The 21960-nt window shown below is 41.2% G+C and overlaps 1 protein-coding gene across 2 annotated transcripts in view; it reads left to right on the top strand.

Annotated features, from left to right (window-relative positions):
* The window catches only part of LOC126469803 (MAM and LDL-receptor class A domain-containing protein 1-like), a 1070274-nt gene that overhangs the window by 911475 nt on the left and 136839 nt on the right, over window positions 1–21960 (top strand). Inside the window, exon 8 of one of the 2 annotated variants that reach the window (XM_050097061.1) lies at window positions 12866–13840. The exons of the other annotated variant lie outside the window; for it this stretch is intronic. Within the exon in view, the coding sequence (XP_049953018.1) occupies window positions 12866–13840 (975 nt within the window). The remainder of the gene's footprint in view (window positions 1–12865; window positions 13841–21960) is intronic. 2 annotated transcript variants of the gene reach the window in all.

Raw genomic sequence — 21960 nt, 5'->3', positions numbered from 1 at the left:
AGTCATTCATGCAGTGCAGCGCTGACATCATCAAATCTGCGTCGGCATAAAGACGAGATGTCATTGACGTACAAGGTCCCTGGGCTGACCCCTGTAGCGCTTCTAACAAGGGAACCTCCCCACCGCACCCCCCTCAGATTTAGTTATAAGTTGGCACAGTGGATAGGCCTTGAAAAACTGAACACAGATCAATCGAGAAAACAGGAAGAAGTTGCGTGGAACTATGAAAAAAATAAGCAAAATATAGAAACTGAGTAGTCCATGCACAACATAGGTAACAACAACAACATCGTGGGCTCAGGAGCGCCGTGGTCCTGTGGTTAGTGTGAGCAGTTACGGAGCGAGAGGTCCTTGGTTCAAGTCTTCCCTCGCGTGATAATTTTAATTTTTTTATTTTCAGACAATTATTATCTGTCCGTTCGTCTGTCCGATGCGAGATAACTGCGCCGTAGTATGGGGACGCTACACCTAAACAAACATCGAAACACACGACGTCAGTCGACTACAGCGCACGGAGGAGAGTATTCCTGCTAACGAGGCTCCCTGGCTGGCAGTTGACTGTTCGCTACTTTGGACGAGAATGCATTAAATACGTGAGGTGTATTCCGCGGGCAATGTGAGTCCAGCAAATACAGCTCGCGACTTCATCGGAGAGGCACCTCATTTCGTCTATTAACCGCACTATTTTGCGGTGCGGTCGCAAAACACAGACACTAAACTTATTACAGTGAACATAGACGTCAATGAACGAACGGACAGATCATAACTTTGCGAAAATAAAGAAAGTAAACTTTTCACTCGAGGGAATCCATGAACCAAGGACTTCTCGATGCGCAGTTGCTCACGCTAACCACGGGACCACGGTGTTCCTGAACTTACACTATCCGTGATGTTGCCTATCTTGCGCATGGACTACTCAGTTTCTATATTTTGCTTATTTTTTTCATAGTTCCACACAACTTCTTCCTGTTTTCTCGATTGATCTGTGTTCAGTTTTTCAAGGCCTATCCACTGTGCCAACTTATAAATAAATCTGAGGGGGGTGCGATGGGGAGGTTCCCTTGTAAGAGAACTTTCCAGGACAACATTTCAGTCCCGAAGACAGTAAAATGCTGTCTGTTTCTCAGGTAGCTTTCAAAGCACTTCAGCCTTTTCATGAAAAATCAGTAGCAGGAAGGGCAATGGAGCAACATGGTATGTGTAATTTGTAATGCGAAGGATGTACATCTTTCCCGTGCTAAGCTATAATCACACACATAAGGGTCCGCAGTTCGTGGTCTCGCGGTCGCTTTCTCCCTTCCCGAGCACGGAGTTCCGGTTTCGATTCCCAGCGGGGTCAGAGATTTTCACGTACCTCGAGATGACCGGGTGTTTGTGTTGTTCTCATCATTTCATCATCACTCATGAAAGTGGCGAGATTGGGCTGAGAAACGGTTAGGAATTTGTACGGGCGCTGATAACCGCGCAGTTGAGCGCTCCACAGACCAAACATCATCAACAACACACATATGGAAAGAGCATTAGAGTTTTAATCAAAAGTTCATTTTTTCACATAGAGTGCGTTTTCGGTTTGAATTAAAGTTGGTATATACTAGATCTTATCAAAGGCTGTAAAACAAATTATTTGTGGCTAAATAATCTTTACCCACGGAGCGCGATATAAACAAAGCTTTAACGGACATGCACACATATTTCCTACCCGACAATAAGGTGTTAACCGTAAATTTACCAAACGAATATTGGTTTCCCAAACTAAAAAAATGTAACACCGAGTGCAAATGATATTCATAAAGCTTTATAGTATTCTTTCTTGTCGCTTGTATAAATCTGAGTTTCAATAGAATGAAGTGTTTTGATCTGTATAGTTTTATACTCCAACACAGACCTCTTATATTTTGTAAAGAGCGCAACATAGCATGACGACTGCACTTTCGAAGAATATCTCCATACCTTTATTGATACATCATTAATCTTCATAAACAGCTTCCTGTACTCTTTTCAAATTCAATTTCTTGTTGATTACAAAGGCGTTGAGAAAAACGGTTCAAACAGTTGGGAAGTCCTTCAGCAGAGTCCTAGCAGGAACATGTGGGTAGGGGTTTGCTAGTTACTGGGAACTCCAATGTTAGGCACATTAGGCAGACCCTTAAGAAGATAGCGTTCAGGGCTGGAAAGAAAGCCAATGTACACTCGGTACGTCTGCCGGGGGTCACATCCGAGTTGTGGAGGCGGTCTTGTCTACGGCTATCTAGAGTACAGGGTGCTGTCGTCTGCAAGCTGTGGCACCAACGACGCCTGTCGCACGGGTTCTGAGGCCATCCTCAGTTCTTACAGGCGGCTGGCGGAGGTGTTGAAGACTGCTGGCTCCGCAGGCGGGGTGTAACAAGAGCTCGCAATTTGCAGCGTCGTTCCCAGAGTTGATCGCGTTCCTTTGATTTGGAGCCGAGTGGAGGGTCTCACTCAAAGGCTTTGTCGTCTCTATGACGGTCTCGGCTGTAATTTTTTGGCCGTGCGTTATCGGGTGGGGATTTTTAGGTCTCCCCTTGATAGGTCAGGGGTACACTACACAAAGCAAGCGGCTAGTCTGATAGCAGAGTACTTGTGGAATGCACATGGGTTTTTTTAGTTTAGGCGGTAGTCTGAGATACTCTCATGAACACGCGCCAGTCGATACGTATCTAGCGAAATCAGACCACGTTCAGAGCAAAAACAGTTCGACTGTAAAAATTTTATCATTAAACTGTTGAAGTATTTATAACAAAGTTCCAGAATTTACAACCCTTCAGGAAAGTTCTCAACCTCAAATTATTCTTGGGACTGAGAGCTGGCTAAAACACAAGTTCTGCGATATTTAGCGAGTATTGGAATGTTTATCGGAAAGGCAGATTAGACGCCGTATGAGGAGGAGTATTCATTGCAGCCTACAAAAATATTGTCTCTACACAGCTGAAATTGAGCGTGATAGTGAAGTTATCCGATCGCGCTTAACAGGTCTAAGTGAAACCAAGTTATTTGTTGGATGCTTTTGCCGACCACCCGACTCTGGTGTGGCAGCTCTAGAGTCATTCAAAGAAAGTCTATAGTCAGTTATGCATAAATACACAGACCATGTAAAACTAGTTGGTGGTGACTTTAACCTACAGAATATAGACTGGGACGAGTACGGCTTCATTGCGGAGGGGGAGGGGGGGGGGGGGGGAGCGGAAGTACAGACAGAGGTTTTCCGAAAACTGTCTTGAGCACCTAGTTCGGCAGCCCACGCGCAATGGAAGTATCTTGGACCTTGCAGCTACAAACAGGGCGAGCCTCTTTGTTGGTGTCAGTAGAGAGACGAGGATAAGTGATCATGATGTTATCATAGAGACTGTGGTTACAAAAGCTAATAAATCGGTCAATAGGGCTAGGAGAGTGTTTCTGCTGGAAAGCACCTCACTTAGACAATGAATCATTTAGTTCCAGAATGATGGCCATAGATGAAATATAGGCAAAGTTTAAATAGATTGTAAATCATGCTGTGGACAAGTATATGCCTAGTAAATGGATTAAGGACAGAAAAGACCCACCGTGGTTTAATAACAAAATTCGGAAAATGCTGAGGAAGCAAAGGCTGTTGCACTCTCGGTGCAAAAAGGATGCGCAAAATAGCGACAGGCAAAGATTAGCAGAGATGCGTGCGTCTGTGAAAAGATCTATGAGCAAAGCGCACAACAGCTACCACAGTCATACCTTGGCTAAAGATCTGGGGGAGAACCCGAAAAAATTCTCGCCCTATATAAAATCTCTAAGCTGCTCTAAGGCTTGCATCCAGCCACACATTGACAAGTCTGTTGTGGCAGTAAAAGATAGCAAATTTTTGAATTCGACGTTTAAGAAATCGTTCAAGCAGGAGAATCGTGCAAACAACCATCGCAAAGAACCCCGTATAGATGGCAAGAAGATAAGATACGAGAAATTATGTCTCATACGGAAACATATAGATTGTCGTTTTTCCCTAGCTCTATCTGTGAGTGGGACGGGAATGGAAACGACTTGTTGTGTTGAAGGCTACCCTCTGCCACGCACCGTACGGTGGCTTGCGGAGTATGTATGTAGATGTAGAAGTTTCATGGCTACTGCCTAGGTACGACGCGGTGTTCTGCAAGTATTCCTTGATTTCCCGATTAGCATCAAAACTGAATATATAAAACGCAGTCAAATATCCGATCTGGTATCAGGCGAAGCTACTAGGTTGCCTCTATTTCTTTCGCTTACGGTATCACGTGTGGTGTGTTCGAGTAGGGTTTAGCATGTCATATATCTGCGAAGTCTATGTTCTTTGCAGCAGGCAAGGTCGTTTTGTTCGAAGTAGATCATTATGTGTGAACACATAGTATGATCTAGGAGTTGCTGCAATATGAGTTATATGGAACGGTAATTATAAACATATGGTCAGCTTCCTTTCCTTCCTGCATGATCATTTTGGAGTTGATTTATGGGACATATCTTAAATATTCTATTCTAAGTCAAACTGTAAACTAAAGGCGAACTACATGTATTGGTGTTCCTTGTCTCATGGATATCGCGAATGAGCATTCCGATTTGATGCAAATTTTCACATACAGTGTGTAATAAAAATAAGTTCTACACGGTTTTAGTGCGTTTAGGGGACACAAAAAGTCACATGTATCACTAGAAGTCCATGAAGGTTTCGACGCTGTTGATGTTCACGGACGGTGATCAAATTGCCGTGTGACAGATATTGTTTTAGAGACGCTGAAAATGCCGTCCTTTTACATTAATTCACAACTGGCACCCGCGTGATAATGTTTGTCTTAACAACCAGGTGTTTCATTAATAATGGCTGCAGCTTCAGCCAGGTAAAACATAGTGGCCACGGTAATGACCCACGACTCCCAATCCTGCAGTTGAGGAAAACATTGTCTAAGTAGTCTCTGACATCAACGAGAAATTGTGGAGGGACCCGACCATGCTGGAACCATTATCGTTGCCTGACTGCTAGCGGGATATTCTCCAATATTTCCCGTAGTTCTTTACGTAGAAAGATATTGTAATTTCCTCCACCGAGCCCGTTAGGCGGAAGACGCAGTCCCACAGACTTACCGTAAATCTGTTCACGGTGGAACACACAAATTGCCTTATGATTTTCCATCTTCCAGACATGGCTGTTGTGGCAGCTGACTATACCTTTCCTTGTGAAAGTAGCCCCGTCAGTAAACAAAACACATATCTGGAAGTCATTAATATTTAAAATTTGGTGTAGATACAACTGGCAGAATTCCACGCGCTGGAGAAGTCATCAGCTGATAGGTCTTGTACCTTCTAATACTTGAACAGGTGCGTGATCATCTCGTGTAGGATGTTGACACATCAGCATTGGAGGTATGTAGCTCCTCGGCTATGGATCGTGTGCTTCCTCAAACTGAACAATTCGCACAAGCGAGGTCTACCATTTTCCTGTAGATATGATCTGCTTCACGAAGACGGCCATTAAGTCTCTTAAATGTGACATGTTCCGATAACTTGCCCCCTAGAAACACTCGTGCATACAAGGGCCTTGCTGCTCCACTGTTGCATCGGGCCTCCACATAACTGAAATACGTATCATCTAACTCGGCTAGAGAGTAATCAACCATCAAGAACCAGTAAACACCAATATAAACTTTCATGTAAACACAAGAAACGTAAACAATAACTACGTAATTTTTTACCCAAGGACGGGTACTCTGCTAGCAGTAATGAAAACTTACCTTCCTAGCAATAAGATGTAAATATGTTGTTAATTACAATCCAGTGTCAATGAGTTGCATTCAAAGCAGTCAAAATAACTATGAAGGTTGACCTGAACGAAGTTCAGCATCAAACACTTCAACGACTCCTAGCGAGGAAACAGTGCACGTGTGACTTTCGTGTCTCGTAACAAAAGTGTTCCTTTTCATCCCTTCCAATTCCTCCACAAATGTTTATACGTAGTTTTTTACACTCTATATGCAGCAGACTTTAACTTAAATGAAATCTTTTTATTTCTTACGAAGACGAAGTTTAAATACTTGAACTTCAGCTTACTCGTACAAAATACGTATTCCATTTCTCCAAAAAGGTAAAAACTTTCTTACAAGGAAACACCACCAACATGACCTCGTATTTTAAGGTGAAAAAAGGGTACTTGCAAGATATAAGCCCCATCAGTCGATCCTGCGCCAAAATTTGTGCCATAATTCTGACAGTACGTAGCTACGATCTCCTGAATGTATAACTTTTAAACTTTCGCGCTCACCAGTTCTTTATCACTCGCGCCCTCTACAGCCGCCTGATGCCCGAGCACGAAGTACTGTACAGTGGAATGACAACTATAGCCCTCCTGTTCGCGGGATGTTGTAGGTCGGGAAGAGAAGGGGGGAGGTGGACACATCTGCCCAATGTGTTTTGAAGTCTTACTGGAGAGCACACGTCATTCTACACGAAAAAATAGTGAGTAATATGGGTACGTAAAGAGGTATGTCATCCTAACACAAACACATTCAATATTATTTTAGCAACATACTCATGTTGATATATTGCGGCTATATATACGCCTCAGAATCAGAATGAATAAACCTATGCAACTGGAGAATTATTATAATATTAAGTTAATGATTTTCATTTTACAAGTGAACGATGCCAATCACGTTGAAGAATAGTGAATTTCCTGCAAATGTGCTTCACTTTAACAATGTCAGCTTTAAAGTGTAAAGAAAATAACGTACAACAGCGATGTTATTAATTAAAATGCGCTGCGCTACTTTATTAATGACACTGCATTTGCGAATTGCAATACAAAAATGTTCAAAGCAAAGAGACCACAAGCACCATCTACGGGCTAGATACCGCACACTTTGACATACTGGTCAAAGCATGTTATCAGTATCTAAACAGTATTTCAGAAAACTCTTAGGCCGGTATTACACTATCAAATTTCTTTGTCCAATATCTATGTCAAAGATATTTGATAGTGTAATAGGGACTTTGTCAAATGTCGTCCAATATTTGATCAAATCTAGGGCCTCGCTGTATATTTGATCAAAGAAACCGCTTGTCTTCTGTTCACTGCAATGTGACATGTTACCACATGGAGCGCTAGCATCGCTGCAGGGTTCTGTCATCTGTAGTGTTTTTATAACCATTGCCGGTAAATACAATTGGTGTGTGCCGACAACTACAAAATTAATAGAGATGTCTGAAGCTGTTGAGGCGCTTTACAACGTGAGGCACTCTGAATACAAAAATAGATTAAGAAGATTGGAGACCTAACCTGACCTAACCTAACATAACCCTCTCCTGTAGCAAGGAATCGGAGTGTTATAGTGAGCCTGTCTTCTGAAGATGTAGCAGTTCTTAAGTGAATATTGTGCTTTGTGATATGAGGATACACTTCATTGAGCACATACAGAAATGTATGCTCATCCATTCTTAAGTAATTGATGTACGACTTGACGTCTTCCACTGTAAGCTCACGTAACAAGTTTTGTTGAATGCTTTTATCGTGTCGTCGTAAAACCCACGGCTTCACCCAGATTAGATTAGTTTTTCGTTCCATAGATCCGTGCTGAGGAGATCCTCGTGGATGTGGAACATGTCGATTTTTTTTAAGCTGAAATAATAATACTAATAGTATGAATAAATACATCATTTGTTTCTACTAAAAAGTTCGCCAATGGAGTAGAAGGAGTTGGCCAGTAGTAAGCCTTTCAGGCTCCTTTTAAACTGATCTTTATTTCTAACTAAATTTTTTATGTTTCCTGGCAAATTATTGAAGATGAGTGTTCCTGAGTAGTGGACCCCTTTTTGAACTAAAGTAAGTGCTTTTAAGTCCTTGTGCAGATCATTTTTGTTCCTGGTATTGTATGTATGAAATGAGTTGTTTGTTGGAAAAAGAGATATATTATTTACGACAAATTTCATTAAGAAGTAAATATACTGAGAGGCAGTAGTTAGTATACCCAGTTCTTTGAAGAGGTTTCTGCAGGAGGTCCGTGAATTTGCTCCACAAATAATACGTATTACACGCTTTTGGACCTTGAAAACTTTTGTTTGACTTCAAGATTTACCCCAAAATATTATCCCATATGACATTATGGAATGAAAGTATGCAAGCTTTTTCATTTTTATGTTGCCTATGTCTGCTAACACTCGAATTGCAAATACAGATTTGTTAAGGCCTTTCTGCAGTTCTGTGGTGCGCTCCTCCCAACTGAATTTATTATCAAGTTGTAATCCCAGGACTTTTATGACTGTCAACCCCGTATGTATGGTTCCATTTTTTCCCCCCACTTCTTTTCCGCATGTGGACACAATGCAATTGGAGTACGTAGAACTGCTGCGGTTAATAACAAGTTGTTGTCAGCCATCTTGAACTTTGACGAAAAATTTGATGACAGTGTAATACCCTTTCTAGCGCTACGTCAAAGATCTTTGTCAAATATATTGGACGGAATATTGGATCACATCTTTGATCAAATCTTTGACAAAGAAATTTGATAGTGAAATACCGGCCTTACTCACTGCAGTGTACAATACTTGGTGCACGGGCATTAGGTGGTTGCAGTGTGGCGGAACCAGTGACGAACAACAGGTACGCGTGGAAGTTTAAAACCTGTATTTTCAGAAGGTCATAACTGCCTACTGTTGCGCGGGATCGATTCCTGGAGTTGATATCTTGCAAGTGTGCTTCTTTCCCCGTAAAATTTGAGGTCAAGTTGGTGATGTTTGCTTGTCAGAGTATGACAAGAAACTTCATAGTTCAGACAAGAATCTGTTGTTACGAATTGACTTTAGTGTAAAGTAAGTAACTCTACTGATTCGTGAACACAGTGGTGCAAGTAGGCATAAACTATGGAGAATCTGTTGACGTAAATACCTTTAAGCCGCGCGGGATTAGCCGAGCGGTCTCAGGCGCTGCAGTCAGACTGTGCGGCTGGTCACGACGGAGGTGTGTGTGTTTGTCCTTAGAATAAATTAGGTTAAGTAGTGTGTAAGCTTAGGAACTGATGACCTTAGCAGTTAAGTCCCATTAGATTTGACACACATTTGAACATTTTTTGAAACACCTTTAAGGACAAACGAAGTAGCTCTAAACGTATACAATGTTTAGGTACATCTGCTTTCTTTGTTGATGGAAAGTAACATAACTTTTGCTATTTGACGGAAGTGATTATATCTTGAAAAACACTGAATCTTGTTCACTCTTTGTCAACGCTGTGCCGCTTAGTAGAGATAAATATTTGACTGCATAATATGTAATGTAATGTAATTTAGTTACACGAAAACGGAGTGGCCACTTTGTTTCAATCGCCAAACAAATGGCGCCGGAAATTCATGAACTTTCACAGAAGACACATATAGTCAAACAATGAGCCAAAACATTAGAGAGTTATTCAAGAATATACGGCTCAGCTGATTATGAACTTCGAGTAGATCTGTGATCCAAGTACACAGTTTCGATTATTAACAATAATGATGTATCATGTCCGAGGTCGTTAGACAGAGTACAAGCTCGGCTAGGGCAAGAATAGAGAAGGAAGTTGGATTTGTCATTTGAAGGAACTCTCTCTTCACTCGCACTACTACAGAAAGTCTGATGAGGATGGCTGAACGCGGATTTATAGTTCGTTCTTCCCAATAGCGAGTACAATGCTCAGAAACAGTCGAGATCAGTTGGGGGTTTTAGCATCCGAATTTTATACTCCATCATGGATATCTCAAAAAAATCGGTGAAGGTCGAAAAAGTACGTCTTACCCAAGAAATTTCGCACAATACTTTATTCATAATGGGATGCATGTGTTCGTAATTGTACGTTATCAACTACCACTTGTCACAAAGAGAATTATATTCCACTCCCACCGAATTTAGGAAACTGTACATGACGTCGTTGGTCGAATTACACTACAATCACAACAGAATAACGTCTTAACCAACACCACAGTACGTCACTGATGGCTCGATAATTATGAATTGACATTCACCTTCACGCTTGTACAAAACGGCGTTTCGGGTATACAGGATGAGACTGGATATCGAGTAGTGAGTTGTGGTTCAGAATTAGTGTTTTAATTGAAATTCGCTTTACGTCTTGCACAGTGTCTTGAGTAATCCCGCTAAGAGATTTTTTTTTAATTATTGAGTGATCTGGAAGGTTTATATTCCCCGAAATGCAAAATAACTAATCTCTAAATTCGTATAGTATACGCGTTACTATACCTCACCAATGAATTTTTGGGCTTCGTCGAAGCCTCCCCTTTTTCTTAGAGGACGTTATTTAACACAATATATTGCTTTTTAAAAAAAGAGACATTTCATAGGATGATACATACGTATTACAAGTGTCTTTTCCCTGACAAGTTTTTGCACAAAAGTGGCTTGATTGCCGGTACTTTGTCACTTCTTCGTGAGTACGATCATTCACCAAGATTTATCTCCATATCTTATAGAAGTTCCAAGACTCTCTATATGTTAAAGGCAATGAAAGAAAAATTTATTAGAAGTATCATAGTGCTGTCTATGGTGCAGTTGAGATTTCGTGTGATATCGATAGCCACATACTATCGAGCAATCGTTTTCAAAACCCGATGAAGGAGCTGGACAACAACAGCCCTGGTGTCCAGCCGATTGGCTAGTACTAGAATTTATTGGAATTCATTGTGTATAATTGACTGTAGGCGCCTGATGTTTATATTGTTTTTATAGATTTGAAGTCAGGCCAGCAGCGGTATGCTACTTGACTCAGTAATGAGTATAGTTAATTTCATATTTCTAGATTTTCAGAGGGTATCTGACACGATTCCTCAAAAGCGTCTTCTAACCAAACCACATGCCTATGGAGTATTATCTCAGTTGTGAGACTTGATTCGCGATTTCGTGTCATAAAGGACGCAGCTTGTAGTAACTGATGGGAAGTCGTCGAGTGAAACAGAATTTATATCTGAAATTCCCCTAGGAAGTGTTACAGGCCGTCTGCTGATTCTAATCTATATAAATAATTTGGAACAAAATGTGAAGAGCTCTCTCAGACATCTGCAGATGATGCTGCTGTTCACCGTTTGGTAAAGTCATCGAAATGTTAATGCGTGCCGGCCGGAGCGGCCGAGCGGTTCTAGGCGCTACAGTCCGGAACCGCGCGACCGATACGGTCGCAGGTTCGAATCCTGCCTCGGGCATGGATGTGTGTGATGTCGTTAGGTTTAAGTAGTTCTAAGTTCTAGGGAACTGATGACCACAGCAGTTAAGTCCCATAGAGCTCAGAGCCATTTTTTTTTTTTTGTTAATGCGAATTGCAAAACGCTTTTGACGAGATACTGATACAGTGCAAAAAGTGACAATAAATAGTGTGAGGTCGTCTACGTAAGTAGTAGCAAGAATCCCTTAAATTTAGGTTAAAAAAATGGTTCAAATGGCTCTGAGCACTATGGGACTCAACTTCTGAGGTCATCAGTCCCCTAGAACTTAGAACTGCTTAAACCTAACTAACCTAAGGACATTACACACATCCATGCCCGAGGCAGGATTCGAACCTGCGACCGTAGCGGTCTCGCGGTTCCAGACTGTAGCGCCTAGAACCGCACGGCCACTCCGGCCGGCTAAATTTAGGTTGAACAATAAATAATATAAATTTAAAGGTTGTCGATTCAGTAAAATACCTACGGAATACTGTTACGAACAAGCTAATCTGGAACCATCACATAGAAAATGTTGCGGGGAACGCGAACCAAAAGCAGCGTTTTATTGGCTGAACACTTAGAAGATGCAACGAATATACGAAAGAGACTGCTTACACTACGCTTATACGTACTGCTCCGCGGTATGGGACCCCTACCAGATAGGATTGTGGCGGAGATCGAAAAAGTTCAGAGAAGGGCTGCTCGTTTCGTGCTGTCACGAAATAGGAGAGAGAGTGTCACCGACATAATAAGTGATTTGGGATGGCAATCATTAAAACGAAGGCATTTTCCGGTGCGGCGAGATTTTTATATGATTTCAATCACAAACTTTCTCCTCCGAATGCAACAATATTTTGTTGACCAGAATGAGAATTTCTCTCTGCAGCGGAATGTGCGCTGATACGAAACTTCCTGGCAGATTCAAACTGTGTGCCGGACTGAGACTCGAACTCGGGACCTTTGCCTTTCGCGGGCACGTGCTCTACCAACTGAGCTACCCAAGCACGACTCACGCCCCGTCCTCACAGCTTTACTTCTGCCAGTACCTCGTCTCCTACCTTCCAAACTTTACAGAAGCTCTCCTGCGAACCTTGCAGAACTAGCACCCCTGAAAGAAAGGATATTGCGGAGACATGGCTTATCCTCCAGGTTCGCAGGAGAGCTTCTGTAAAGTTTGGAAGGTAGGAGACGAGGTACTGGCAGAAGTAAAGCTGTGAGGACGGGGCGTGAGTAGTGCTTGGGTAGCTCAGTTGGTAGAACACTTGCCCGCGAAAGGCAAAGGTCCCGAGTTCGAGTCTCGGTCCGGCACACAGTTTTAATCTGCCAGGAAGTTCCAATATTTTGTTGACTCCCACCTACATGGGAAGTAATGACCATCGTAATAAAATAATAGAAATCAGAGCTCACTCGGAAAGATTTAGGCGTTCATTTTTCCCGCGTGCTATTGGAGAGGTGTACACCCGAGGAATAGTATCAAAGTGGTCCTGTGGACCCTCTGCTGAGCACTTGGATGTGAACTGCAGACTAGGGATGTAGAAATAGAAGATACGGTGCTGTTACTAGGCATCAGTAGAAAGTCCTTTATACCCCGCCACTAGTGAGGCGTTACCAACAAAGCGGCCACTCAAAGTTCGCGCAGCGAAAATAAATGTTGGGTTTTGGTTTGTGGTTGCAGATGTGGAGACGGCAACGCGGGAGCCGCTGGTTAAGAGTTTCCCCACGTTCCTGCCGGCTCCGCCGCTGCCAGACCTCCCCCCCATGCCGCCGGCAGCCGAGGCGACGCCACCCCCTCCCCCTCCAACCACCCTTCCCCTCCCTTCCACTCCTCGCCCGGCCACTGCCGCAGGCGTTACAACGAGCACTACTAACTTCAGATCCACTATCTCGACAACCACTTCAGCGTCACTCTACTCGTACAGGCCACGCCAAACAACTAGTGTTACTTACCCGGGAAATCGGACATCAACAGTTACCCCTACTTTCAATGTCAGCAAACTTCGTACAGTGATCACAGAGAGACCACCTATCGTTGCAACTACGGAGAGAAACGTATCTAAACTTACCAGTTCTAGCGTGGGAACAAAGTACAGGTCCGTCGTTCCCGTATTCACTAAGCATATGGGTACTACCCGAAATCCAAGTCCCAGTGCCAGTACGTCAGCTTCCTTCAATAGGACGACGCGTCCTACAACTAAACCCACTTCAGCTCGTGTCTCCGCTTTAACTACACCCACGGTTACTACAGCTAAGAGTCCTCCAACTGTTCCGATAACGCGAAGGACAGTGACTTCAACGACCGTCACCACTCGTCGCCCAAGCACTTCAACTTCTGTATATGTGACCACCTCGAAACAGCCCGTAACGAAAGTGGATTATAAGAAAAAGTTGGTGACTAATACAACTGTAATCCCTGTTTTGCCCTCAAAAGTTACGACACCATCTACAACCTCGTCAACTCGTTCCAAAGTACAAAGGTTCTCAATTATTTTCAAAACAGCATCTACTCCTACGACCACGTCCACTCGTTTCCTTCCTACCACTGTTGTGAAGACCACTCTCCTTCCTTTGACAACTATTGGATCTACTAAACCAGCATCGCCCTCTTTCCAGCGAGTTGTAAAACCAAGATGGTCATCAAATAGAATTCAAGGTAATATATAATTAAAATGTCATATTTTGTCATTGTTTTCTGTAACACTTTACTGGGCTAGAAGATCCGCTAACATGCTGCAAACTCGAGTGCCCTATATTTGGCTGGTTACGACTCGCCTGCCAAAAGGAGGGACATGTGAATAACCGAGGACGACATTATGGGCTGCACAAATCCAACGCCTCTCTCTCTCTCTCTCTCTCTCTCTCTCTCTAACACAAAAGCAACACTTCCAAGAACGCTTACGTGACACAGACAGTCGGCCGCAGTGGCCGAGCGGTTCTAGGCGCTTCAGTATGGAACCGCGCGACCGCAGGTTCGAATCCTGCCTCGGGCATGGATGTGTGTGATGTCCTTAGGTTCGTTAGGTTTAAGTAGTTCTAAGTTCTAGGGGACTGATGACCTCAGAAGTTAAGTCCCACAGTGCTCAGATCCATTTGAACCATTTGTGACACAGATAACTCCGCACAGCAAGTGGAAAATATTTTAATACTTGAGGAGAATCACAGGAAAAGATAAGACTCATTTCGAAATAGAAGCCTTATTTTCCCTGTCAGTAATAGGAGATTCAGCAGGAAACTGTCTTTATAAAAGAATCATCCTAAAACATTATGTATTTACTGCTCTAACTTTTCACTTTTTCGTTTGCTTGTAAGGGAGGACAATTTATAGTTACTTTTGTTCAAGAGTAGATCAATGCCTTATTCTGGATTTCACTGACTCTGGTGATTTTTTTAATAACGGGTCAACTTTAATAAAGCATTCGCTAGGTGTGCTTACCATTAGGAATGGATAAGTAAGATACAATTCAGATGTGGAAATATTTAATTTTAGTGTGTACTGCGACTTACATCAAGGCTGGGTCTCATAAATTAGTCTTCCAGTAAATCACATCGTCTCTTTGTTTGTGTACTTGCCTGCTTACATGCTGTTTTAGCTAACAAGTATTTTCTGCAGTGACAACCCTAGTCATTTTAGTTATACGATTTCGATCTCTTAGGCCTGGCTTCTAAAGTCAACTGTTATTTCATTATGCTATTTGTAATTATTTAGCCATGTAAATAGAATTGGAGTTCTTACTTTGGATTCGATAATCATGTTAAGGCACTACTTTGACGGATATATGTGTATGTGGAAAATAAAATTGCAATATTTCATGTAAACATTGCACTTTTTGCGCTGGAGACATGTTTGTGGAGACTTCTCTACTTGGAAAGAACGCTGCGACACTTGACAAGCATCATAGACGTGCCAAATAATTAACCTGAGGTACTCTTGTGTCTTAAACCAAGCGTGGTAATCTGAAAGAATTACGAATGTCGTAAATCTTAATGTTGTTCATGAGTGCTATCGACAAGGGACGTCCACCGATTCCACACTTTTAGATTTCCAGATGGCTTTTGACACCGCTCCTCACAAGCGACTTATAATCATATTGCATGCCTATGGAGTTCTATGACTGAATAAATGATTTCCAGTCAGGAGGATCATAGCTCGTAATAATTTGCAGGAAGTCATCAAATAAAACAGAAGTGGCGTCTGGTGTTCTCCAAGAAAGTGCTGTAGGCCCTCTGCTGTTCCTGAGCTACATAAACAGTTTAGGAGACAATCTAAGCAGACCTCTTCGATTTTTTGCAGATGATGCTGTAATTTACCGCCTTGTAAAGTCATAAGATGTTCAAAACGAACTGGAGAATGATTTAGAGAAGATATCTGTATGGCGTAAAAAGTGGCAATTTCCTCTAGATAATGAAAAGTATGAAATAATCCACATGAGTACCAAAAGGAATCCGCTAGATTTCGGTTACACCATAAATCACACAAATATAAAGGCTGAAAACTCAAGTAAGTACTTGGAGATTACAATTACGAATAACTTCAATTGGAACTATCACATAGATAATGTTGCGGGGTACGCAAACCAAGGACTGCGAATTATTAGCATTACACTCACAAAATGTAACAGGTCTACCGAAGATACTGCTTACACTACGCTTGCCCGCCCTCTTCTGCAGTATTGCTGTGCAGTGTGGGATCCGCATCAGATAGTATTGACGGAGAACCTCGGAAAGTTCAAAGAAGGACAGCTCGTTTTGTATTACAGTGAAATAAGGGAGAGAGTTCACAGGTATGCTACAAGAACTGGAGTGGCAATTATTAAAACAAAGGCAGTTTTTCACTGCGGCAGGCCCTTCTCATGAAATTTCAACCACCAACTTTCTCCTCAGAGTGTGAAAATATTTTATTGGCGCCCACCTACATTTAAAGAAATGATCATCATAAAAAAATATATCAGAGGCCGCGCGGAAAGGTTTAAGTGTTCATTTTTCCATCGCGCTTTTCGAGAGTGGAACGGTAGAGAAGTAGCTTGAAAGTGGTACGACGGACCCTCTGCCAGGTACTTAACTGTGAAATACTAAGTAATCATTTAGAAATAGATGGTGATGACAAGCTTACATGAATAGTTGAATTTTTTTCTCATTTTTAGGGTTTTGCGGAATAGTATTTAATTCCAGCAATACCAACGCACTTTTCCATAAGGCGTATAGGCGTACTACTAAGGGGGAGGGGGAAGGTACTTAATGCACTATACAATAAAAATTAAAGAAACAAATTTCATTGTCGTTAACTTCTAGTAATGAACCCTTTTTAAATAGGTACTGAAGTATACTAGGGTCCAGAACCGGAAAATATCTTTTAGCACAATTTTCGCAATAAGAACACATTTTCCGTTAAGTGTTGACTGGGAGAAGTTTATGATGATCACGAAAAAGCTTTTAAAAGATAAAGATTTCGTTATTTGTCATTGAATTTTCTTCACAACGCAATTTTTAAAGAAATATAGCTGTGTAAGACGGGTCCTGAACTTGAAAATAAGAGTATGACATACGTTGCAAAAAGTCAGTCACTACAAATACTTAAATTTTTGATTTATGTTTTATTGAAAAATTCGAATGATAAATAGCTACCAATTAAACTTACTGATATGACTGGTGAGCAAGTCCATAACCGATCTTTTAAAGTTCACGATAAGAACATACCAGGGTTGTCCAGAAAGTAATTTCCAATTGGTCACAAAATGGAAACCACTGGGAAAATCCGGTAAAGCTTTGCACAGATGCGTTGCGCAATGTCTCTAGTATGCCTGTCGATCGTGTCGTGTCGCTCTTTTCAGCTTTGAGTGAACGTTGAGCACGTAAAGATGCGTAGGGAATAGTGTCTCCCACCAAGTATGAGGGTCCAGTTAGAGATTTCGCCTGTGTCATGCAGCCCACATAACAACTGTCGAGCAGTTCCTTCTTCATGCCAATTCTCGGCCACACACTGTAGGGGCAATGAAGACGCTCCTGCAGCGTTTCCGATGAGAAGTGTTTGATCACCCACAATACAGTCCGTAATTGGCTCCCCCTGAGTCTCATCTCTGCTCACAAGAACCGCTGGCTATGAAGACAAAATTTTTCCACAGACAACGAGCTGCAGAGCAGTTCAGATAACTGGCCGAAAACACAGGCGGCTGCTTTCTATGATATTGGGAAGTTGATACAACACTACGAAAAAACTCGAAGCTGGAGTGGCGAGTATGTAGAGACGTAGATGGAAGGTGTACCTAACTGTTGCAAATAAAGCGTTTCTGATTTCACTGTGATTTCCATTTCGCTACCGTTCTGAACTTACTTTCTGGACAACCCTTGTACTTGATAATATTTTTGTCATTTTACTAAATTCGTATACTTTTTTTAAGTTTGTGATGTACTGTTTGATAAATAATTCAGGTCATTCAGCTCTGATTCATGGACAGAAGAGGGAATTTGAACATTATACTGTGTTTGTGTGTGTGTGTGTTTGTGTGTTGTTTTACATATATTTGTCTTTTTTATGCATCATTTGAATGGTACACTGAGATTTGCTGGAGGGCAAGGGGATTGGTGAGAGGAGGGGGTTGTGAGTTAATGATGTCATCGAAAGGTCAGTGACCTAGGGGCATGATGGCAATGTGCACTAACACTTGAACTTTCAAGGTCACGTTTACGCCATCTTGGACTATGACATCAGTAGCGTTGCATACTTCATTACCACATTTAAGAGCAAAGTGGGCCAGAAGCCCCATAGTCTTACTACTTAACTATGGACCTACAACTTGTCAGTCAACCCCATGGATATGTTACATGCAAAGATGATGAATAAAATGCAATCCTTCTGGACAACCTTACGAGATCATCGACTACGACATTCAGACACACTGCATATGGCCCATTTCTTTAACATCTATGTTTTATCTAAGCTCAACCATGTTGCATTAAATACCCCATCCTAGTAAAAATAACGAAACAGATTCTGGCAGCCGCTTCGTATGTATTATGGTCATGTAATATCTTTAAACCACCCTAACGACAAACCACTCTTTTTCGAACGCGGTTTGGGTTGTGCAATTATCTAGTACATTTCAGTATTACTTACGTCAGAACTATTTTCAATTTCTTATCAGCTACTAGAAATTCTGTGGCAAAAATCTTGTTCAACCCTCTAGTCTATTCGATAGCCCGAACCTCCAAAACGTTCCGAGACTGTTTTTATTCCTGCAATATTAGTGACATCAGTGCAGTAACTACGGTGGAAATGTGTATTAACCACCCTAAACAAAAGACGCGCATTCGACCAGGCAGTTGCAAGAAGGCTGTGTTAAATAGTGGACGTGCGGCCGTAGTGTGCGAACATCGTTGTTTGACGCATCGCAGTGGAGGAACAAACTAATCATTTCTAAATCAAGTGTTCAAGAAATTCTGTAGACTCTTTTGAAGAAGATAATATGCGTGCAAACTTCTTACCATACACCTTGACTCAAGAACAAAAACGATGACTATTGGTTGCCTGTCTCGACTGTACTGAAATGAGAAATTCTGACAATTCCGTTCTGGAAAACAATCATCATCGATGACGAGGCTTGGTGTAATCAATACGAACCTACCAAACATGTCAAATAGCAGAATGGATCTCTGAAGGTTCACCAAGTACAAAGAAGGTGCGAATGTTACACGCGAGTTGAACAAAATTCCAATGAAGGAAATTTCTGGCAGTTTCACATGGTTTTATGAAGTTCTGTGTGTTGCTCTCTAGTTGTGTGAGACTTAGTAGAGCATCTGAAGCATTAAAACCACCATCTTAACTTTTCTATTTTTTTATAATTAATCCAGTCACGAAACTTTTTCCAGCTGACGGGGTATGTCTCGGCCAGTATTTGTACCTGAAACAGAACTCCCGCCACCTTATGTGCAATGGTATTTCATTATGGCAAGTTACATAGGGAGGGATCTTTCCACAGTTCCAAAACTTTTTTGTATCAACAAGCGCTGCAGCACTCATCGATACATACGCTTTACGGGAGCTACCGATCGACAAACTGGCGCATGGTTTTTGTCTGAATCTTCAACAAAAATTTATGGCAATAGATGCCATATCAACTTGGTCGGATATATTTTATGGGCAGGTTCTAAGTGTAGAGAAGTGACACCACATGAATCCAACACCGGACCCTCTCTCCAGAAATTGCCAGTTCAGGATACGCTCGCGCACAGATTCATTTGTTGGGACCAAAATGCAGTTTCGTCATGGACAAGGAAGAAACTATATATTTAAGATGCCTGTTGCGTCGGGCATTTCCCGGTCCGGCACAGATTTTCAATTTTCACCATCGAATTATTTCAGCGCCTCGTTGTAGCTGGCGTCGGTCTCTCCTGCACAGTTTGGAAGGAAGAAATTGACTTTAATCACCAGAACGAGCCCTACCGTCATAGATTTGAATCTCATTTTCCAGAAGGAATCGCACTTGGTGTGAGGATCCAAACACAAGTCTTATACACGGTAGTAGCCTCATTTCAATCACTATTCGATAACCACAGAGAGCCCAGACGTAAGAAAATTTCGGTATTATCTGCAACAGGAATATTTAATCATGCGAGAAACTCACTACGGAAAAAACGCTGAGTGGATACAAAAGTTTTTCTGTCAATCTTGGTTTGCATTGCCGAGGAATACAATTTAAAATTCGACAAGGACCGTCGACGCTTTTAGTGCACTAACACTCTTTACTGGACCAGAAAGAATATCCTAAGTCGGAAGTAGGGACATTATCTTCCGCTTCATGCATGAAGAAATTTAATTTCGAGAATTAAAGATTAGAAAAGAAAAAGAACAGGGGAAAAAAGGAAAAAAAGCATTGAAGAATATAGCGCGAGAAGCTAGCCATAGACGGTATTTTTGGAGAGAGACAGGATGGGCTGTACGGTGAGGTGAGATGTAGACACACACACACACACACACACACACACACACACACACACACACAACACACAACACACAACACACAAACAAACAAACCGACTCTGTGGTGAGTCCATTTCTATTCGCCGTAGAGTGCAGTCGTGCGCTGCGACCTTTATGACAAAGCTTCCATGTTTACAGTGAGCGCACTCACCGCTTCCTTTCGTGGCGTCTCTTCGTAATTGTAACTTCAGTACAAATGACTTTTTCGCGGAAAGCAGCGTTGAGGTTTAGCTTTGAGAGGAACAGTGTACTCTCATCTCAGTTCTCCGTTTGGAAATGGCTAATACGTGAAATAAAATTGAACTAGTTGACACGTGCGATAATTCTGTTCTGATTAAGTCAGTAATACAGTAATAGAGAAATAAGTAAAAGCATTTGTTAATAAAATATATTATGTTTTGATTACTGGTAACAAATCTTAGTCTCGTTGTAAAAAAGTCATTTCATTATGTATAATATGGTTAATTCTAAAACATATAAAAGCAGTATTGTCTTTGACAGATTAATTTTATTTTTTAGAACTTCTTTATTTTAGAAAACTTCTTTGAAAAGAACTTTAGCAGTTATAACATGATTATACTTCACTTTTTGGCTATATGAGTCTCAAGCGCAAACAAATATCACTGAATATGTGAACTCTTGAAAAATCCATGCGAAAAAGCAGGTTCTGGTAGATACAGTTCTGCCCTTTGAAGCACATGACTTTATACTTTATTAATAGACATAGTGAAGGCTAAATTCATTTGTAGTTGTAGTCCTGTCATTTGGAAAGACATGGTTGGATCAGAAGGTGTGAGGTTAATGCGGGGTATGAGGACAGTTCTATCAGCGTCTGCAAATTTAACAGTGATCTACTCACCTAAATGAGTTACCACTACTCTTACACCATTAACTAATACAAAATTAATGTTAAGATTTCAGATGAACATACTAATAACATTTTAAAACAACTTATCAGGTGATCATCAGGACGGACTTAATGACTTCAAAAATTCGACGGGTTTCAATTAAATGTTGTTTATTTTTTTAAGTTGGACGAAATCAAAACTGAGGCAAACCTTCGCCACTCGACGTAACAAATTAGTAATGGCATACGCATTAACTATTGTATAATAGTCATTTTTTGGACACAGAATTGTTATTGAATAGAATTGCGAAGTGCAGTATTTCCTTCATTGATTTCTGTCGCGCTGAATATGATGGTAACGAAACAATAGTAATCACAATAGCAAAGTTTAGGAATTTTGATGCAGATTAAGGTATTGAGGTTAGGAGAAGTGTAACATGACGTTGCAAACACAATAAAAGTTAAATAAATCAAATTATAAAAGTAAACGGTGTTAACCGTGATTATGAACGTTGATGTAATTCAGCATATTTTCGCATTACACAACGCTTGCTTTAAGGAATTTAAACAACTCCAACCGCTTTTGTGCATAATAGTAAAATTAGATTATCAACAGATGGCGCCTTTAGAATTCTTTACATCGACATGTACGACCGAAATCATGTAACAGACTACGCTTGCGTATAGAATCCAAACAACTGTAACAACTGTTGTTAATGGTAGTTAAACAGATTGTCAATAGATGGCACCTTCTACATTGGCTTTTGAAAAATGTTTTCAAAATAAAGCTTTCAAACGAAAACAATAACTTTCAACTAATTGTGTATTTTTCGTCATTGGACGTGAATGAAATCTTGAAAATGATGTCTCAATCATTAATTTTGGTTAAGAAACTTAAGAGATATGGCGTACCAACAAAAAAACTTCGTTGAGAAATAATACATGGTGATGA

The sequence above is a fragment of the Schistocerca serialis genome, chromosome 3 (genome assembly GCF_023864345.2).
Source record: "Schistocerca serialis cubense isolate TAMUIC-IGC-003099 chromosome 3, iqSchSeri2.2, whole genome shotgun sequence".
Classification (NCBI taxonomy): domain Eukaryota; kingdom Metazoa; phylum Arthropoda; class Insecta; order Orthoptera; family Acrididae; genus Schistocerca; species Schistocerca serialis.
This window is presented reverse-complemented; position numbering and strand designations above follow the sequence as displayed.